The sequence below is a fragment of the Pleuronectes platessa genome, chromosome 10 (assembly GCF_947347685.1).
Source record: "Pleuronectes platessa chromosome 10, fPlePla1.1, whole genome shotgun sequence".
NCBI classification, from domain to species: domain Eukaryota; kingdom Metazoa; phylum Chordata; class Actinopteri; order Pleuronectiformes; family Pleuronectidae; genus Pleuronectes; species Pleuronectes platessa.
Window position 1 is genome coordinate 9,465,258 of NC_070635.1, and position 20,039 is coordinate 9,485,296.

Sequence of the window (20,039 nt, forward strand, 5' to 3'; positions counted from 1 at the left end):
ATCAGTTGGACGACAACAACCACAATAACCAGGAGTTGAATTGCAGTGAGATTGTGTCTTTTTGACATTCATTTTCACTGTGATAACTTCTGACCTTAGTGATCCACTGACCTTTCTTGGTGTAAAATGTCTATTTTTACTTTTCATCTTATGCGATCTTCAGGTCAAACGTTTGAATTTGTCAAATTCTTTGGTTAATGTCCAAACTACTGTCAAGCCAATGACAATCTCAGCTGCACTTTGTGTGTAGGTCTTTTTATCAAATGCTAGCATGCTAATAGGCTAAGTTAAGCTGTTGAACACACTTTACACTTCATAGTATTGTCACTGTGAGCTTGCTTTGGTGCAGATATCCACATTTTCCACATAGTCCCATTCTTGTTGCATCCAAATTTTTCCTTTTGCTCCGAGAAAAACTATTCAGTACGTGCTGATACCAGTTCAGGAAAAGATGTTACAGTTTTGTGACGTTTGATTCACTTTGCATGCAAACCACGAAAATGTGAAATTTACATTAAGGCAAATGCTGATATTCAGCAGAACATGGGAAATGCAGAAGGAGCCTTTTGTGTGTGGAAAAGGTCATGAAGGGAGGACACAGGGAAGAAGGGGACAGGAACAAGAAGATTTGATCCCTTAGATAGTTGAGTAATTTAGAAAATTAAAGTCAATTACAGGGCCGGAGGGTCGGCCGGGCTGGTAATGGAGCCTGATGTCTTATCGTGAGGGAGAGAGTCGGAGGCTCAACGCGAGCCACTGCTGGACTGTGAGCGAATACAAGTCAGAAGTACGTGAGGTGCTGTATATTTAACCTGACTTTTTCTGTGGGTTTCGGTTTGCTCGGAGGTGGAGAGACACTGAACATCATCATAGACACAAACGCTGCAGAGGAGGAAACTGGATTCAACTCGTCACGGTGCAGACGAGCACATTCCGCTGATCCGGCAGAGAAGACGAGTGTAAACCATGTCCGACAGGTGAGTGTCTTATATATTTTTAAAAGATAAAGTAAAACAACATCCTCTGACCTACATTTTACACTTATCTTTACCCTTTCTAGATATGTTTGTCCTTGTTTGATGTGCGCACTGACGTTACTGCTGCTTCTTTCTCTCTCTCTCTCAGTTACTTTACTTTAAAAAATTTCTTCCGTGTTCCTTCTTTCTGTTTTTCATTTCTTCTCTTTGCTACGTGGGTTATCCTGAAGAACCATGTTGGACTTAATTCAAATTAGCTCGAAAGATTGGACAGGACATAAGAAGTAGTAGCGATACCGATCCAGATGTGGATCCAAAGATCTTTATTTACTTTATTAACATTGTGGTGTAAAGTGCATTTATTTAAATAAATGTCAATATTTCACTCTCTTCTCTAATGAAACCAATCAACAAAGTCCAAATGTCAGACATTTTTTAGAAATCTCTAATACATGTACAATTTCCCAGAGAACCAATGATACCTTCAAAATGCTGATAAAGCCAGAAAGGATAATACACATACATTTGTTTCAACACTAAACCTATTATCGTAAAGTTTTACAGGTTTAGACAAGAGTGCAATTCCAGAGTGAGCATGTGCAGTAAACCGCCTGAACCCAAACAAATAAGTTGTGTAGTGTGTGTGTTTGTGTGCCAGCCTGAAAAGTGAAGCTCTGTTGTGTCAGAGGGGAAGAGACTCTAGACCAGCCAATGAGGAGAGGAATTCAAGCTGCGATATATGTCGTTACCACAGTGAACTAGATCTGCAGTTGTGTGTGTGTGTGTGTGTGTGTGTGTGTGTGTGTGTGTGTGTGTGTGTGTGTGTGCGTGTGCGTGCATAGAATAGTGGCACTACTGTAAATTACGTTTTTACTACTTTTTCTTATCTTTTTGCCCGAAGTTCAAACACAGTTGCAGCTTCACACAGCTTTGTGCGACCTTTCCCACAGTTTATAGTTCACAGTTTTATGAGGAACATGTTCTGGACTTCTATATAAATTGACATTTAGAAGTCAAACTCCCTGAAGTTTAACCATGAGACAGAAATATCCCCTGAACATGATTTGCATGACAAATGTGGATCGCCAGCTCATAAAAATCGTTATTTGTTTATGAGAGTTGTTTTTCCTGTGAGGATTTGGCGCATGTGTGTCTCCTGCTGGATCTCGCAATGTCGGGGTTATTGTTTCAGTGGTCTGTACAGTGACGGTTCACGGTTACAAATAGTCAAACCCACTGAGAGCAGCTCACACACATATATAGAGAGGGGAGGGCTGGTTTGCAAATAAGGAAGTGCTCTGCGACTCTGACGTTTGTGTTGCACACACACACACACACGCACTAACAAACACAACCACACACACTGACACTAACAAACACAACCACACACAAACACACACACACACCTGGAAGTAAAGAACAAACAGACAATGGCAGGTGGGCAGGTGAGAGGGAAAGCCTTCCAAACAGACCAAGAGACAGAGCGTGGATTTGTTTAGGTACGAGAAGCTCAAACTGTATTTTATTTATTTATTTTTTATTTCCTAAGGACAAAGAGGAATAACTGGACAGTCGGTCTGATGGTCTTTCTTTTTCTACATTTCTCTCATCCGTCTTTAGAAAAAGGAAAAAGCCTTGCATGTGCTGTAGGCGGAGAGAAATTCTGGCCGGTCAGCTATTCTGGTTTCTTCTTGTTTTCACTGTTTTGTGAAAGGAGACGTAAAAAAGGAAGGAAGGGGGGAGAGCGAGGGAGAAAACGACAGAGGGGAGGTGATAGAGACGTTGACAGTCCGAGCGTCTCAGAGACGTGTCACTTGTTGACAGAGGCGGCTGAGAAGAGTAAGTGTTCACCTGCTTTCCCTTTTTATGGGGGGGAGGGGGGGGGGTTGAGACAGGGAGAGGACCGGGTGGAGGGAGACAGGAGGAGGAGGAGGAGGAGGAAGAGAGTGTGTGTAGTTGAGCGTTGTTTAGTGAATGTGATTTGATAAAGTTGGAGTTTTCAAACGAGACAGATGGACGATGGTGTCACAAGTGGAATGAAGCGAGCGAGTGTTCTCCTGTAAACTGAGGAAGTAGAGAGGAGCAGACTGTGTGTTTATAACATTAGAGATAAAAAAAAAAATTTAAAAAAAATTGTAATACTCCACTCATGGTTCAGGTTCAGGTGACGCTTCCCCACCGATCATTCTCCGTCTCTCTGCCCCCGGGACAAGTGCACAGACAACATGGTTCGGTGAGTCCGGCTCCGAAATGCTCCTTCCAGCTCTGGCTCTGTTTGCGTCCTCGTGCAAAGACGCGATGACAACTTCTCTTTTTCCATTCCTCCTTCTCTTTCTTCCCCCCAGCTGTCGACCCATCATGCCGTCGTCTTGTATCATGTGATGGGATGTGTGTGTAATAAGAAATTGGGTCATAATCGACCCTTTATTCTCAGAAGTTGTGCAACGAACCTGCTCCTCTCCTCAAAATTCAAGCTTCCCTTTGCCTTGAGTCGACACTTCTTTATTTCTGTGACTCTCTCTTTCAAATTGTCTCGTTCTGTATAAAAACCCTTGTGTGGCTGCACAGAGATAAAGGGAACGAACGTATTCATGTGCAAACTCGATCTAAGGGTCAAAACTAGTTTAACACCTTGCTTATATTTATATTCAGTCATATTCTAAGCTTTATATTGAACATTGTAAAATTGTAACTATGCTACAACAATGATAACGTATTGAATAAAGTCATTTAACTTCTTATTCTGAAAGCTGTACATTTGCAGGAAAACTATTGCGATGAGAAATAGAATTTCCAACTTAGTTTTTTTATATCGGTGGTTCTCAGACATCAAATAATTTGTCTGTACTGGTGCATTTATGTTAAATTGAGTTTATTCTATTTATTTTTTAGGTTAAACTGTAATTGTGATGAGTGACAGTTAAGTATTGCGACATTTAGCTTTTTTAATAGAATTTGATTGCACATAGAAACATAATGCCTCAACAGGTCTGTAGACGGAATGAGCAGAATAACGTTTTAGAATAATGTGCTGGACGAGGAATGAGAATAACATTTTGTTTCAGTATCAATTAATTTACCTATTAATTAATCAATTATTTGTGCAATCTAAAACCAATAAAACCGAACACTCATCACAAGTTACTAGATGTCGGGGTTTTGCCTTAAAACTTTTTAATGGTTTCCAAATTAAAATGGGGGGGAAATGTCATATAAATGTGTGTGTGTGTGTGTGTGTGTGTGTGTGTGTGTCTGTATGCATGCAGGTGGTTCCACAGAGACATCACAGGCCTGCAGGCTGAAGAAGTGCTGAAGACCCGGGGCATTCACGGCAGCTTTCTGGCTCGACCCAGCAAGAAGAACGTGGGAGATTTCTCCCTCTCCGTCAGGTAACGGTGCAAAACACCACAGATTACAGAGCCGAGCGGAAATCTTACGATCTCCTCTTTCAACGGCTGATTGAAAACTGCCCCATGTTGCTATTTCACTTACAAAACCTTGAAGCAGAACATTAGTGACAAAGAAATAGACCTTCACAGTAGTTCGGTCCAGCTCCGCACGAAAACACACAAATCGTATCTTTAATGCTTTACAATTAAATATCTAAAGGAATGAGCTGTATTTGAATCTCACTGTTTATTGCAACATGATTGTAAAACTTTGAGGAAAAGAGACAAATGTACAAATACTCTGTAAAGACGGAAATCCAATTTTCCACTGCGCTCTCTGGGCATTTTAAAATCACACCTTGCATTTGCACACCATGTGTTTTGCAACCGTAGACAAGAACGTTGATGCTTCTCCGCCTTCGTTGATCTGCACAACACAGAAGACCGAAGACTGATGCTTTGACATGTTTAAGAATTCAATTTTATATCCTGACTTCAAAGGGAATAAATGAACAAATAGAGTAAATGACGCTCGGCCGACAGATGAAATGTCAGGGTTAATTAAGTGACCCATCCTGAAACCCCTGACACATGAAATTTACTGATGTTTGTGTGACACACATCTTCTGATTCAGCGCCTCAGCCTTTAAGATGAAGTGAAGCATTAATCACAGTCGGGCAGTCTGTGGTTCAAAGAGGCGTCTGTTCAACTGACAGAGACATTTGTGTTATATTTATGGAGACGTACAGTGTTCTGTGGGAAAGTCAGTTCTCTTGGCCGTGTTTCCTCTCATCAGCAGCTGTGAGAGTCAATCTGACAACTCTGAACATTATTAGAGATTATTAATGATCACATTACAGCAGCTCCTGGTTCGAAAATAACGGTAATGATGAGATAAACCCTGTCCTCTAGTGATTGACAGACAGAATTGACTTTAGCCTTAGCATGAGAGAACACAGACTACAGATACTGAAAGCTCACAGTATACAGAACATGCACAGTATTGGGTCCGGCTGCGGAATCGAACACTAAAACATTTCATATCGTATTTTTCTGTTGAAGCACATTCTCTTTACTTTCCACAGGAAGTTCAGTTGTTTGGGGTTAAGGGAAAGCTTGCTGACGGTGAGTTGGTGCGGTCCTAACGGTTCTTTTGTCTCAGGGTGGACGATATAGTGACGCACATCCGGATCCAAAACACGGGCGACTTCTACGACCTGTATGGCGGAGAGAAGTTCGCCACCCTGTCGGAGCTGGTGGAGTACTACACGGCGGAGAGCGGCATCCTGCAGGACAAGGACGGCACCACCATCGATCTCAAGTACCCCCTCAACTGCTCCGACCCCACCACAGAGAGGTGTGTGCACGCTTCACTGCAACTCACCTCACTGTTAAAGAGGATGGATATTAAGTGTCATTTTGCTGTTTAAATCTTTCCCTCCAGAGCAGAGACTTTTCATCTGTGGCCACTTTTTAAATATATATATTTTTTTAAATAAATATAATAGCCACCCACGGGGCACCACCCACAGCCGTCGAGGCTTCATGAGGCTTAAATGCAGCTGTAAAGACATTTAAAAGTGTTAAATAGAGCGTTTATACCTTTTATTTAAGAGTTGCCTGCTCCAATCGAGCTGCACTAAGTAACACACACTCACCGATATCAGTCTCCTAAGTTTATCGGATTTTCTTCAGCAAGATCTCTGTATTATTTCTTTTAAAATGTATAATTTTTTTTCCAAAATGCTCGATCCCACAATGGAGAAAGACTAAATTGCTGCAACCGGACTTGCCCCAAAGTCAAATGGGTTCTTTTCTGACCCGTCTCACATCCGTCCACCAAGTTACAGACGAACACAGATGAAAACACAACCTCCTCAGGGGGGAAAGTAAAGGACAGTAGTTGTCAACAGTTATATTTTCTCATTAAAACACGTTTTATTTAATTTCACCTGTCTTTTACTATATTAACGCAAATATGTTACAAAATCCGGCTGATAAGTGCACACCCACACACACACACACACACACACATATAGACACACAGACACACACGTCTTGAACTCAGATTTACTTTTGGCAAATGTAGGTTCGAAAATACACTTTAATATTGTTACTGCCACCAAGGAGGTTCTTTTTTCGTCTGTGTTTGTTTGTTGGTTTGATTATTAAAGTTGGTGGAAGGATTTCATTTCGATGTGGATCGAGATCAGGAGCAGATCCAGGAATTATTTAACTTTACTTTAACATTATGCAAATGGATGCTTCTCCCCCAAAATCAGGCATTTTTAGGGAACTGATATTTACGAATGTGTGAAATTTGGTGCAGATTCAAATATGAATCTGGATGTAGTGAATTAAATTGTTATTTGTTGTGTGTGCTCCACTGAGAGCTAGTTTTTATTCAGATCTGCCCAAATTGAACATTTGAATTCCATGTCCTCGCTGCTGGAGCTGGATTCAACAGTTCTACCATTCTATCAGTTTAGGAGGACACATTGTAATCTATATGTGTGTGTGTGTGTGTGTGTGTGTGTCTGCACCCCCCCGTCCTTCTCTCTCTGTCAGTTGTCTAACTTCCCTTTTGTCGCTGCGGTTGGAAACTTTAAGTTTTGACACTTTTGAAAGCAATGGCCAGACCTGCCTTGTCTTCCTCTATTGCACACATACCACCACTGTGTTCTTTCTCACTCTGCGTCTTCCTCATCTCATTCTCTCTATCGCTCATCTGAGAAATGCACGTTCGTACACACACACACACACACCACAGGTCACCATGCCGTGTTCTGTTCGTCCGGCCTTGTGCATGTGATTGATCAGAGCTGCAGATACACCTGCAGTCTGTCTAGTTCCAACTGTAACCCTGACTGACACAGACAGTTAACTGCATGTGCATGGCTGGTGTCACCCGTCAGTTCGTCCTTCTGCCCACGTTGTTCTTTACCTTCTGCAAAAGAGCATGAACACAACCTTTTGCTGTTTCACAACTTTCTTCTGTAAATAATAAACTGTGATTTGAGCAAATCAGATAATCCCCTCCTAAGTAACCTGCAGAGAAAACAGAGAGGGACAGTGTGTTGTGTATTGCGGTGGTTTTTCTGTAGATGGGGGTGGGGTGGTGGTGTGTGTGTGTGTTTGTGTGTGTGTGTGTTTGTGTGTGTGTGTGTGTGTGTGTGTGTGTGTGCGGTGGGGGATTAGGGGGGGGCAGGCTATAAATACTCTGTCCTCTTCAGCCACCATCAGAAATTTTCCGACCACAGAGCAGGAAGTTCAGAAGAAGAATCGAAAACTGTGCCTAAAATTAAGTCACTGCCGAACTGAACAGAGCGCTCACACACACACACATACAGTGCAGTGGTGAACATATATATAATCTGTGTCATTTTAATTTGCTGTTTTGAATTCGCTGCATTTATGATTCTGGTGAGAACAGCTCAATGTTCAACATCCGTGTTTATCCGACCCTTGAATGGACTCATGCACATGGTTCAAAGTGCAGTCGCAGCCCTCTTGAGCTCACGTACAGGACGTTTAAAAGAGCAGACGTTCCGTTTGCATGTTTTTCAGTCGCGTGCAAAATGTCCATATTCTGCATTGCACACGTTATTGGGTCGTGCCTCTTTTTACAGGTCACAGCCACAGACACAATTAACCTCATGAAAACCTTTTGAAGGCATGTCGTGCATCACGGACCCTCAGTGTTTTCTCTGACGCAGGTGGTACCACGGTCACCTGTCTGGCCCAAATGCAGAGAAGCTTCTTAGTGCCCGAGAGGAGCCGGGGACCTTCCTGGTCAGAGAGTCGCTGTCCAAACCTGGAGACTTCGTCCTGTCCGTTCAGACGGACGAGAAGAGCAAAACGGGAGGGAAACGGGTCTCCCACATTAAGATAATGTGCCAGGTGGGTGCTTGTCCTTGTCTGTGTGTGACCATGAGTGTGTCTGGCACAACATGTAATGAATGCATGAAGCTCTGACTTATTTGTATCAGTATTACACCGAATTATTCCCAGAAACAGCTTCACGTCACACAAAAAAACATCTGAGGGGTATTCCCAAAGTTGTGCAGTCTCATTTCCCATCTTGCGCAATAAAAGTCTGTCGCTCCTGTTTCAGCACGTCATTGGTGTTAAAATGTCGAGAATAGTTTTACCACAGATGTTCGACCACCAGTAGGTCAAACAAAAAGCTGCTTTAAAGTATATCCGTCCACACACTGTCGAACGATGTTCACAGCTCAACGCACACATCCGTCTCTCAAACTCATTTTCATAGATAGTGTAGTTTACTCGCTGTCTGGGCCGTGCATTTTATCTGTAGCTGTAGTTGACGTCATAGAAAGAATAAGTGCATCGGTGGGGTGCAGAAGATTAATGAGAGATTCCTGGAAGGGCAACAAGGGCCTTTTATGAGCAAGTGGCAAAGATCAGGGGAGATTGTCGACTCTAATCTTCAGAGTCTGTTACTGCAGTTTCCAATACAGAGGTGGGACCACATCAGAACACACTCAGAGGAAATCATGTTCATTACCAGTAAATTGTGTCATTTATTTAATTAAAACAATCCCAAAAATAACTTTTGTAGGCCTACATAAAACCTACATGCATTTATTTGCCACAGAGAATATTCTATAATTTTTTATTCTCAAAACAACATATCACATTAACTTCTATTATAATTTAAATGATAGGAGGTTGTATTGCGCTTCTGCAAAAACATATTTTATCAAAAAATATCTCATATTTCCATTTTGCACGCGATTCGTTCTATGTGTGACGTTGCAATCGGCCAATCCCCCTCACAGAACGACAGGTACACGGTGGGGGGCTCGGAGATGTTCGACACGCTCACAGACCTGGTGGACTTCTACAAACGGAAGGGCATCGAGGAGCTGTCCGGGAACTGGGTGCATCTCAAACAGGTAAACTGACTTTTCGAGGCATAGTAATGTCTATAATAGTTTTTTGTACAGATGTGTATTTATTTATTTCTGTTTCTACTGGGTTCTGCTTGTTTATATTTCCTCCCTTCACTCTTCCAGGTCAGTTTGACAAACCCCCCCCCCCCCCCCCCGTGACAAACATTTGTGAAGATTGTGGCCGTTATAAGAAAATAATCATGAGCTGAGAAGCACAGACATGTGTCACTCATGCAGCTTTGTGTTGATCTCAACCTCAAAGGTTTTCCATCACGTAACATTTCTATAATTAGATTTCTCAAGGTCCACCACTTTCTTGCCACATCAACAACTGGAATTTGTCTTTATGGCCTAAACCAAACATAGACAAGAAGATAAAACACACAGAAACTCAAAATACGCACATAAAGAAAAGAAAGTGTTATATAATGGAATAATCCTTTTATCTCCCCCCCCCCCCCCCCCTCTCAGCCGTATTACTCCACCAGAGTGAACGCAGCAGATATCGACAGCAGAGTGAAGGAGCTGAATCAGACCACACAGCAGCAGCAGCCGGAGGGCCAGGCCGAGCAGAGCAAAGCCGGATTCTGGGAGGAGTTTGACGTAAGGCTTGACCTCGGTGGTTCTCACTTGCACTGTCCTGAAGTGGTGAAGAGTCAAATTAGACATCGCACCACTTTTTTACCAACTGACTGAAATCAACCTTTCACATCTCGAGAGTCACTTCCTCACTGTGTCCAGTCAAGACAGCAGAGGTGTTATAGCACCAGCTTGTGGTGGTGATAGATATTAACCCTGAAGCAGAGTCATAGAGTAAATCAGAACAGCTGTTATTATGTTGTGATATTTACTGAAAACACTACGCGTGTTAACAAGAATTAATATCAAGTGAAAGGAGAAGGAAACAAGTTGCGTGTGCTGTTACAATAATCTAAATAACAAATGATTTCATTATTTATGTAATAATTTGGTCTCAACTATTGAAGTCATTCTTTGGTCCACAGGATATCATAAGAAAGAGGGAAAAAATATTTAGCAATTTTTCCAAAATCTGATGTTTCCTCTTCAAATTGCTTGCACCAAAAAAAAAAAAAGTATTGATTATCTAACGTTGCTACATGACTTCCTGTCTCTGGTGGAGACACAGCTCCAGTAAGATCCAGTAGAATAAGAGTTTGATTGATTGATTCAATCATTTCTTGTCGGTATAAAACTATAAATAGATTCATTTCTTGTATTCCATGTCTCTGTGCCTCCAGGCTCTGCAGAAGCAGCAGGCAAAGGTGAAGAAGAGCAGAGAGGAAGGACAAAGACCTGAGAACAAAAGCAAAAACAGATACAAGAACATTCTCCCCTGTGAGTTTTCATCTTTTTCTGTGTCATCACATTAAAGCGTCCCCGTTCTGATCGTGATCATTTCAACCAAACGTCTTTTCCGTCTCCCACAAGTCGATGACACCAGGGTCGTGCTGAAGGATGCAGATCCCAGCGTCGTGGGTTCAGATTACATCAACGGCAACTATGTGAAGGTTCGTGAACAAACTCTCTGAGCTCTCAGCAACACAAAATGACCACAACATAAAAAGACACACAACGGGAAACTGACAGACACTCATCTCCTCGACATTAGTCACGTGACATTATGGTTGTTGTGTGTATTGATACGTTTTGTTGTTTGCAGAACAACCTGTGGGAGTTGGGAGATCAGAAAGTTTACATCGCCTGTCAGGGTTGCTTAGCGTCGACCGTCAACGATTTCTGGCAGATGGTGTGGCAGGAGAACACCCGCGTGATCGTCATGACAACCAGAGAGGTCGAGAAAGGACGGGTCAGTATCCGAGCAACAGTCACGAAAAGTTGGTTTGGATTCGAACTTTCTTTATCGAATCAACTCTCAAAATGCCAAGAAGGGAAAGTAAAATTGTTGTTATTTAGTATTATTAATAATCTCTAATGGCAGATCCCTGAGAGGAGTTTATGGTTTTGTATTTATATAGTGCTTTTCTAGACTTGATGACCACTCAAAGTGCTTTACACCACAGTTTTACATTCACCCATTCACACACACATTCACACAGTGCATCTACTGGCAGCACTTTGTTATTCTATGGGGGGGCCATTCAGGGTTCAGCATATTGCCCAAGGACACTTCGGCATGCAGATGGATAAGACTGGGGATTGAACTGCCGACCTTCAGGTTGGAGGACCAACACTCTACCCCTCAGCCACAGCCGCCAAGTTTAGTCTCATTTGACAACAAAAACAAATGATACGTAAATAATAGTCATATAAATACATTACAGCTGACTTGAAAATGAAATTAAAAACACTATATATATATATTTATTTGAGTAAACAGGACAGAAGAGATGACATTCATTACAACGTACTATTAATAAAATCAATACAATAATCACTATTAAAATAAATAAAAAAAATACCATAAAAATGCAAGAAGTTACCATCTAGAAGTCAAACAGCTGAAATGAGGTATGAGTTAAATATAGAAACAAATTTCTAAGCCCTGCAGAGGTTCTTTGTAACTGAAGTAACAAATGGAGTTTGGATTCATTTCAGTCATTTTTTTTATTTCGGTGCAGAATAAATGTGTCCCGTACTGGCCGGACCTTCAAACCACCAAGGAGATGGGGCGCTACCTGGTGACCTTCGAGTCGGAGAGAGAAGCTACTGATTACAAAGTCCGAGTTATGGAGATCGCTCTCGTGGACAAGGTAGCTGCTGACCTCCCTGCATGTCACTGTTCACTGTGTGCGCAGACTTTGACTTCAACATGTTTTTCTGTCTCACAGCCAAAAAAATCTCGTCAGGTGTGGCACTACCAGTACCTCAGCTGGCCTGACCACGGGGTTCCTGACGAGCCGGGCGGCGTCCTCAGCTTCGTCACTCAAGTCAACTCTAAACAGGCTGAATATCCCAATGCTGGGCCCATAGTCATCCACTGCAGGTACTGGAGACTGGAACTGAGCCGTAATGTGTAACCTGCAGGATGATTAGGATGAGGAATCAAACTGTGAAGCTGAGCGATTCGTCACTGCATTATCTGGGCTTTAAAATTCATCCTTATTTTCACAGACTAATTTGTCGTTACATTTTCAAATAATTAATTTAACATTTATTCTACAAAATCTTGAAAAACTGCAGTAGCTGCACGTTATAGTTACCTCCGCATGTAAGGTTCTGATTTCACCCCTGTCTGTTCGTTGGTTTGTCTGTTTGTTGGTTTATGAGCAAGATTACACAACAACTCCTGGACAGTTTACCACACATCTGAGTTAATGAATTAGGTGCTGGTCAGGGAACAACTTGTTAAAGATAGATGTAGATCCAGAATCTTTTATCTTTCACTTTAACAATTTGAGATAGGGAGCTTTTTAGATTTTCCTTGATTTATCAGAAGACTCTTTAGGGGACGGATATTTATGTTCGTGTGAAATTCGGTGCAGATACAAATGTAAAAATCTGGATCTAGAGCATTTATTTAAATGTGGTTTCATAAGGGGACTGTTGTTCAATTTAACATTATAATAAAACAGAAATGAGCAAATCCTCACGTTTGAGGCGGCTGGAAGCAGCAAATAGTGACATTTTCTTTGCTTGATAAATGATCCAAACAATGAACTGATTATGAAACGTTTTGTAATTTGATTCCATTGATTGGTTGATAATTACGTTGTATTATCACGATGCAACCAGGACCCACCAATCAGCGATGCTTTATTTTCTTGATCTTGGTTTTAATCGAAACAGTTATTTCTCACATCCCAAGAAGCTGTTAATGCATTTAGGGGGATGGGAAGAAGACAATATGTTTCACAGGTAGACGTTAAACCAAATGATGGCTCACCCCACGTGTCAGAGAGATCATTAATCCTCAGGTTTTAAATGCCTGACTCCGTTGTGTTATGTAAATATCACAGTGCTAAGTTTTCCAGGCTCTGGTTTCTTATACTTATAAGTTAAAGATTAAAATGATCATATTATTAGGCTTAAGATTAGTCGTAGTCGAACAAAAGGTTTTCAGTCAACTGACAATTTATCCTTGTGGAATTTTCCACGTGTGATTTGTGGGAAACTGAAGCTGTTTGTGTGTTTTTTTAAAACTTGTTGCTTGATGTTTATCTGACCCTTGTGTTAGTGTTTTGGTATGTGCGCATGTTAACACAGCCACACAGAAGTAATCAGATACTTTACCTTCACTCAGAGGTTCCCAACATAGTTAACATGTGGCCCTTTAAATGAAGAAATGTTGACTTAAGAGCTTGACCCTTTATTCAGGTTAAATACAGTTTGTCTGAGGTGAGAGTAAAGTAAGACGGCAGGTTTTTTAGGAGAGATAAAACAATTCACAATTTAAAAAATGATCTGGCCTGCACCACACAGAGCAGCCAGCGTGGGTTAATGATGTCCAGTTTAAATGCATATTGTTTTGATTGATGAGAAGATATATTCACTTAATTTCTCCTGTGATTCTGTTCAGTGCTGGAATCGGGCGGACGGGCACGATTCTGGTCATCGACATGATCATCGAGACCATTGACACTCTGGGTAACACGTTTTTTTTTTAAAGAAATTAGTTATTGAGACATGTATTGAGGAGAAACAGTCATTCTTTATTCTCCATCCAATGCTTTTCTGTCTCCTTTCCATCTTCCCTGCAGGTCTGGACTGTGACATCGACATCCCAAAGTACATCCAGATGGTTCGGGAGCAGCGCTCTGGGATGGTGCAGACAGAGACGCAGTACAAGTTCATCTACCTGGCTGTGTCTGAGTACATACAGAGCACCAAGGCCTCGGAGAGCGCCTCTATGGTGAGCAGCGGGGCCGGGACTCACTATCAAACACACTCTGGGATTGAATCTTCTCTCGTGGCTGAATATAGGTTGTTGTGGGGGAAAACATCAGAGATACATCTTTGTGACAGTGGGCCTTTGTACTTCTGACTGCTGATTAGCACACGACAGGCTGAGTGATACGTTATCAGAGCAGCTTGTGAAAGACGAACGTTGACCCTGAGACAGAAAACATTCAATCACAAAGACAAAACCATCCACACGACCTTTCTTTGTGCTTGAATACATCAGTCCTATCTGAACCGTCTGCTCTTCTCCTCCCCAGGAGACCGAGCCGGAATATGGAAATCTGCAGCTCAAACACCAGCCGGTGACCAGGAAGGTCTCAAAGTGAGTGTGTGTGGCACATTCACATTTTCCCTCTAAACCTCACACCACCGTCCTACTTTTTTTTAAAAACTTCAGCCTTACATCAGCAGTTTGTGGAGGAAGAGTCGAGCTGCACACTGTCTCATTCAGTAGAGAGATGGAGCTGTGGCTGGAGGGAAGATAAAAGCTGAAAGTCCACTTCAGTTTCATGCTTTTATTTCTGTGGACTATAAATAAACCCCTCAGTATAATTTAATTTATGTTTTATTAGTAGGTCTTCAGCCATTTTAGTCCAGATTAAAATATCTCAGCTGTTTGGGGAATTTTTTAAGAGATATTTGTGTCTTTTATCATAGAGAAGAGGAAGACACGGTTTAAATATGAAAATAAAGAAGTGCACACGGAATCTTTCGTATTATTAAAAAAAAACAGAAATAGTTTTGTAACTAAGTCTAAGAATGAAAACCTTCAAATATGGGTGTGTGTTAATGTCAAAGAGACTTCCTGACTTTTAGTCCGTAGTGTGGGTCACGATCCAAAAAGACTGGATTCTACATTATCTAAAACTCAATTGCATCTTTGAGCAGATCCTCACCTGCTAAACGAGCACATATTAAAAACCCTCACCACCAGTTTGTAAACGTATGAAGTCTTTAAGGTCATCAGAACCTTTTTAATAACTGTGTAAAACTCCTCCAGAGCCACAGAGAACTTCAAACTGAACCGTTTTCACTCTTCATGATGAGAGTCACTGAGTGAAGTGATGCTTTAATAGATAAACAAGGCTAAAATAATTTTTTACAGAGTACACACAAATTCAACACACCCCTCCTCTGTGTGTTTTATTGTGTGAATAATGTTTCTGTGACCTCTGGGCTCTGGAGCCTCTCGTGTATTAACTGGACAATGTTCTAATTATCCAATCAGAGGAAATGAAATGGCTCCCACACACCGGATCACTCAGATCCTCACACTGTAAACTTTGACCCACTTGGAGCTCCGCCATGAGCTTGGAGTGATTGAACCTCGGGCTTTTCTCTGTTTAAATTGTTCTCAAGCAGCAGCCTTGTTCATCAACCTCTTCCAGTTAGCGTCAGTGTTTGCTGGTTTATGCATAAAGGTGCTGAATCGCCGAAAAAGAAATCACTCACCGGCTTTGTTTTTCATTTCCAGAAAAACGGAAGACGTTTACGAGAATCTGTCAAAAGGAAAGAAGGACGTGAAGAAACCGAAGTCGGACAAGAAAAGTGGCTCGTTGAGAAAGAAATAGGAGCGACTGAGAGGTTTTAGCCAAAATGTGTCCTGTGATTATATTTATGTTAAAGAATTAGTTTTTCAGTGAAGATCTTATACAAAAATAAATGTTTATGGTTTAAAAGCAGAGATAGGTCATTGACTTCTCACGAGGCACATGGATGCTTGGTTGTTATCAAATAAAGTCGGAGCATGTGTGAACACTCTTTATTTCATTTTCAGTAAAGACGTTTAGTTGCTCTTTAGTATTGCTTTATGGCAACAGATGTAAAGACTTCACTACTTTGAATAAATTTTAAAAAAAAATGGAATTGAAGTGGATGCATGGGGATATAAATTAGGGTGGGCCTAGCTGAAGTGGGCCTAAATGGCACAGGTCCAGGGCCCCAAGGAGCCGGAGCCCAAGGAGCCCGGGGGCCCTCGGAGAAACCTGCAAAAATCACCAAGAAAAACGTGTCTTGTGTTTTGTGTCTCTTTCAGTCGGGGGTCCTTTTACTTGTCTGAGCCTGGGGGGCATTATGTCATAATCCGTCCATTGTTGTGGTGACATTGTCTGTCTCATCTACGTCAGTGATATTTCAGACCAAGCACAAAAATGCAGGTCGGTCATCGGATGTCAGAGGAGAAGCTTTCTGAGTAAATTGGGGAAAGTATTAAAGTAATATCATTGTGTGGGTGGGCTCTCTATATATCAAATTTAAACACATTTTGAATGTCCGCTCCTCAGACAAAGAAAAGGTCTGCCTAACGTAAATCCTTCAATTTGAAGGTGGAAACATGTTTTGAGGTTAAAGTGTTTTTTACAGATTTACATACTTGTCCCTCGGTTAAACGAAAAGCCTCTAAGGTTATTGTAAAGGTCAGGGGTCTGGGCGGGGGGGGGGGGGGGGGGGGGTGGTAAGGATATAGAAATAACAAGATAATTAGGTTAGGGATAAGTTGCACAATGACTGGAATTCAATGCAAATTCCTATTGAAGATAAGTGTGCAAACTTGTGTGTGTCTGAAATAAAACAACACAACAAATCCCATTGAGATGATTAACGTTCTGATCTGCTTAACACATAACAAAATGAAGTCTGTAATGAGTTATCCGGGCGCTGCTCACCTCCACCCCACCCACCACATGTTTCAGGGATCCTAAGCACCGCCCCTGCCCGTCACCGATCCCTCTGGATCCGAGAAGAACAGAGGAGTGAATCGCCCCCCCTGACATGTGCTCCTGCAGGAGAAAAAATCCCCGAGTGGAAAAGGATTTCATAAACCCACAGTGAGGAGTTTCTCGCGCAGTCTGCAGTGCCAACGCTTCGGTCCTGACGCTCCTTTTATGCACGGATCTCCTCCAGTCCGGGCATTGTCAACAGAGGTTGCGCAAGTGAAAGTGATATCAGAGCAGGCGGCTGTGTCTCTCTGCAGGATCCTCACTCGCCCCGAAGCAGAAGCAGAAGGAGGTTTAAGCTCGTCTGGAGGTTTTTGTGTTTTCGGGAAAGAACAAAAGCAGCAACATGTCCAAACCTAATTACTCCGGCGCGTTCCATATGGTGGAGCAGGTGAATATGGACGCGTACCTCGCAGCTTTGGGTAAGATTGCATTCGAGTCGCCTCTGGGAAGCTTTTTGAGAACATCTGCAACAAGTTAAACTCGTCATTATGACTAATATAAGTCCAGAAGAAAAGAAGAGCTCCTCCATTTCTGAAACAGCCACTCCTGCTGCGCAGCGTTTTAATCCAGCCTGTATGTTCGACTGCTCAGTTACTTTGAGTTGCTATTCGTGTTCTAACCCTGATTTCATCCTCATCTGCATCATCAAACTTGTGTAATGAAATCCTTTGTCCTATGTCCTTTACATGACCCCGCACACACACACACACACACACACACACACACACACACACACACACACACACAGTGTTATGGGGTTTACACAAAGCCCCCTTTTAACATGATCACGTTTAGCTTCTAGCCTGTGTTGAATTGAAAGTGTCTCTATCTTCTCTCAGACATAAACTTTGCTCTGAGGAAGATCGTGTGTCTCTTGAAGCCGAGCAAAGAGATCACCCATGACCCGGCTTCAGGGTCCATGAAGATCCGCACTCTCACCACCTTCAAGAACTTCAACATGGATTTCAAGATCGGAGAAGAGTTCACTGAAGACCTGGGGCCAGTGGACGGACGTGTGTGTCAGGTGGGTGTTTCTGTGTGTTTCTCTGTGTTGTTGACTATAAACGTCGTCTAATACGGACAAGTTCCCAGGCTCCTGGTTCGGTGAAGATAGCACATCTCTTCTCTGTTTGCACATGTTTGGTTTCTGTGTTTTTTACTCTGGAGTGTCGGAGCAACTCCGACCACCTACTGCTATTATTCTTGTGTTGTAACCACCTCCTGCTGCTTCAGCCTGCAAAGAGAGACGTGAGAAGGAAGGATGCTTTTGAAACCTGGTGCATGAATAACAAACAAACGAAAACCCTTTTAGCACCACACGAAAGGGCTCTGGTGATTGAAAGCTTGAGCCACTTTACATACTAATGACACACAACATCTCTGTGCTGCTGCAGACCACGGTGAACTGGGAAGGAGACAAGCTGCTCTGTGTGCAGAGAGGCGAGAAGGAGGGCCGAGGCTGGACCCACTGGCTGGAGGGAGACAAGCTGCACTTGGTAAGAAAGGATAGATCTAGTGAAAAGATGTGAGGACGAGGCCAAAGCAGAGGGAGGGGGGGGGGGATACGGAACTAGGGAAATAAAAGCATTAAGGGAGAAAGATGCTGAGTGAGGGAGAACATGCAAAATAGAAGGACACTCTATTTCCACCAAGGCCCAACGGTCGCCTTATGAAACCACATTTAAATTTTATTTGGATTTGAAGAGAAGCTCTGGAAGTTTGTATTCTGTTGCACCATGTTCTCTTTGTGGGAAGATGTCATTATACTTTTTTAACAGGCTGACCTGTGCTAGCCTGAAGGGGAAAAAAAGACACTGAACAAAGGAGGGCAAAGACAAGTGGAAGTTTCTTCACTTTGTAATGAAATGCCAAATGCAGAGGGCCGGACCTCTTTTTCGCTGCCAAGGATTGAACAAAACCTACTGAACTGGTTTCCATTACATTTTGTGAAGGGATGGGCCATGACCCAAGGAAGAGCCCATTCCAATCAGGCATGTTAAGAGGACTCGTATTTACGAGCGTGTGAGTTGTGGTGCAGGTCCAGATAAACATCTGTCTTTACTGATTTTAACTCTGGTTTCTTAAGGAGACTGTTGGGACCGGGCAGGGGAATGCACTCTACTTTTAGTTTCTGGTTGTTAAAGAGTTTAAGATTATAGATTATCTGTCAATGTGGATTACGATTTCAAACAATAGCCAGTGTTCCGCTAAAGAGCTCGCGCCAGGATTTCTAATACCTCTGTTTGTGTCCGAACAAAACAACACACTGTTGCTGCTGCGTCCGCGTTCAGGAGAAACTCGGGAAAGAAATCCCAGCGAGCTCCAGGCTTTAAAATGGTGGATTTCTCCCGAAGGAGTAGGGAGCAGTGTGAGAGACTAATGAGTGAGTGAGGGGGAGCCGGAGCAGGAAGAAAGGGGGGGAGGAGGGCTATAAAAAAAGCAGCGAGATAAGTAGACGGTGAAAAGAGTGGGAGACGGATTACAAGGTCAGAGGATGAGGAGAGGGAGAGAAGGGGGGTGCGATGGTGTTTTGGGACGCGATCCTCGGTGAGTGTATCACTAATTTAGTTCTTCTTTCATGTGCCAAACTGTCATATTGATTCCCACTGCTCATTTGAAACCCCCCACCCCCCTGCCCACCCCCTGTTTTAATCTTGGCCTCCCCTCCATCCTCTGTTTCTCTCCCCGCAGGAGATGAGAGTTAAGGACATCGTTGCCAAGCAAGTCTTCAAGAAGGGGGATTGAAGTGAAGCGGAAATGAGTGTGTTTGTGTATAAACACAATTAATTTTTAGCCAGAAAATTGTCCAGCACCTGGTACAGGAATTAAATTGTGTTAAACGTTTATTCGTTTTTTTGAAAATGTAATCAACAATGTTTTGAAATTTAGCAATAAGACTGAATATGTGCTGTTATGTTGTTGTTGTTTTCTGTGTGACGATACTGAGAAGAGCAGCATGAGTCTTGACTTGTAAACATTCCCAAAAGTACTTCCTCATATTGCACTATACCCTTTACTATGTTATAAACAAATCAGACTTCTGTCAGCATCACTGCTCCATCTTTAATATTATATCTTAATATACCCAATGTTTTACAGGTTCAAGTGTCGTCTGTGTGTGTGTGTGTGGGGGGGGAGGGGGGCTGGGGGAGGAAATC

General features: G+C 42.4%; 2 protein-coding genes across 8 annotated transcripts; both read left to right on the forward strand.

Annotated features, from left to right (window-relative positions):
• The first annotated feature begins 628 nt into the window (after positions 1-628).
• ptpn6 (protein tyrosine phosphatase non-receptor type 6) lies at positions 629-15,920 on the forward strand. Of its 7 annotated transcripts, none has more exons than XM_053431935.1 (17): positions 648-977; positions 2,598-2,816; positions 3,136-3,210; positions 4,244-4,366; positions 5,530-5,724; positions 8,084-8,267; positions 9,170-9,286; positions 9,755-9,886; positions 10,543-10,639; positions 10,733-10,812; positions 10,965-11,111; positions 11,884-12,015; positions 12,094-12,248; positions 13,782-13,849; positions 13,963-14,114; positions 14,422-14,486; positions 15,639-15,920. In XM_053431935.1, the coding sequence occupies exons 3-17, from the start codon at positions 3,203-3,205 to the stop codon at positions 15,733-15,735; spliced, it is 1,752 nt and encodes a 583-aa protein (XP_053287910.1). In that variant the 5' UTR covers positions 648-977; positions 2,598-2,816; positions 3,136-3,202; the 3' UTR covers positions 15,736-15,920. The 7 variants fall into 7 exon arrangements, with proteins under 7 accessions (XP_053287907.1, XP_053287911.1, XP_053287910.1 ...); XM_053431933.1 differs by lacking the exon at positions 648-977 and adding an exon at positions 2,318-2,476; XM_053431936.1 differs by lacking the exon at positions 2,598-2,816 and having other exon boundaries at positions 638-977.
• A 953-nt stretch (positions 15,921-16,873) lies between these two features.
• Positions 16,874-19,979, forward strand: rbp5 (retinol binding protein 1a, cellular). Its single transcript, XM_053431943.1, has 4 exons — positions 16,874-17,300; positions 17,721-17,905; positions 18,276-18,377; positions 19,573-19,979. The coding sequence occupies exons 1-4, from the start codon at positions 17,225-17,227 to the stop codon at positions 19,624-19,626; spliced, it is 417 nt and encodes a 138-aa protein (XP_053287918.1). The 5' UTR covers positions 16,874-17,224; the 3' UTR covers positions 19,627-19,979.
• The last annotated feature ends 60 nt before the right edge of the window (positions 19,980-20,039 follow it).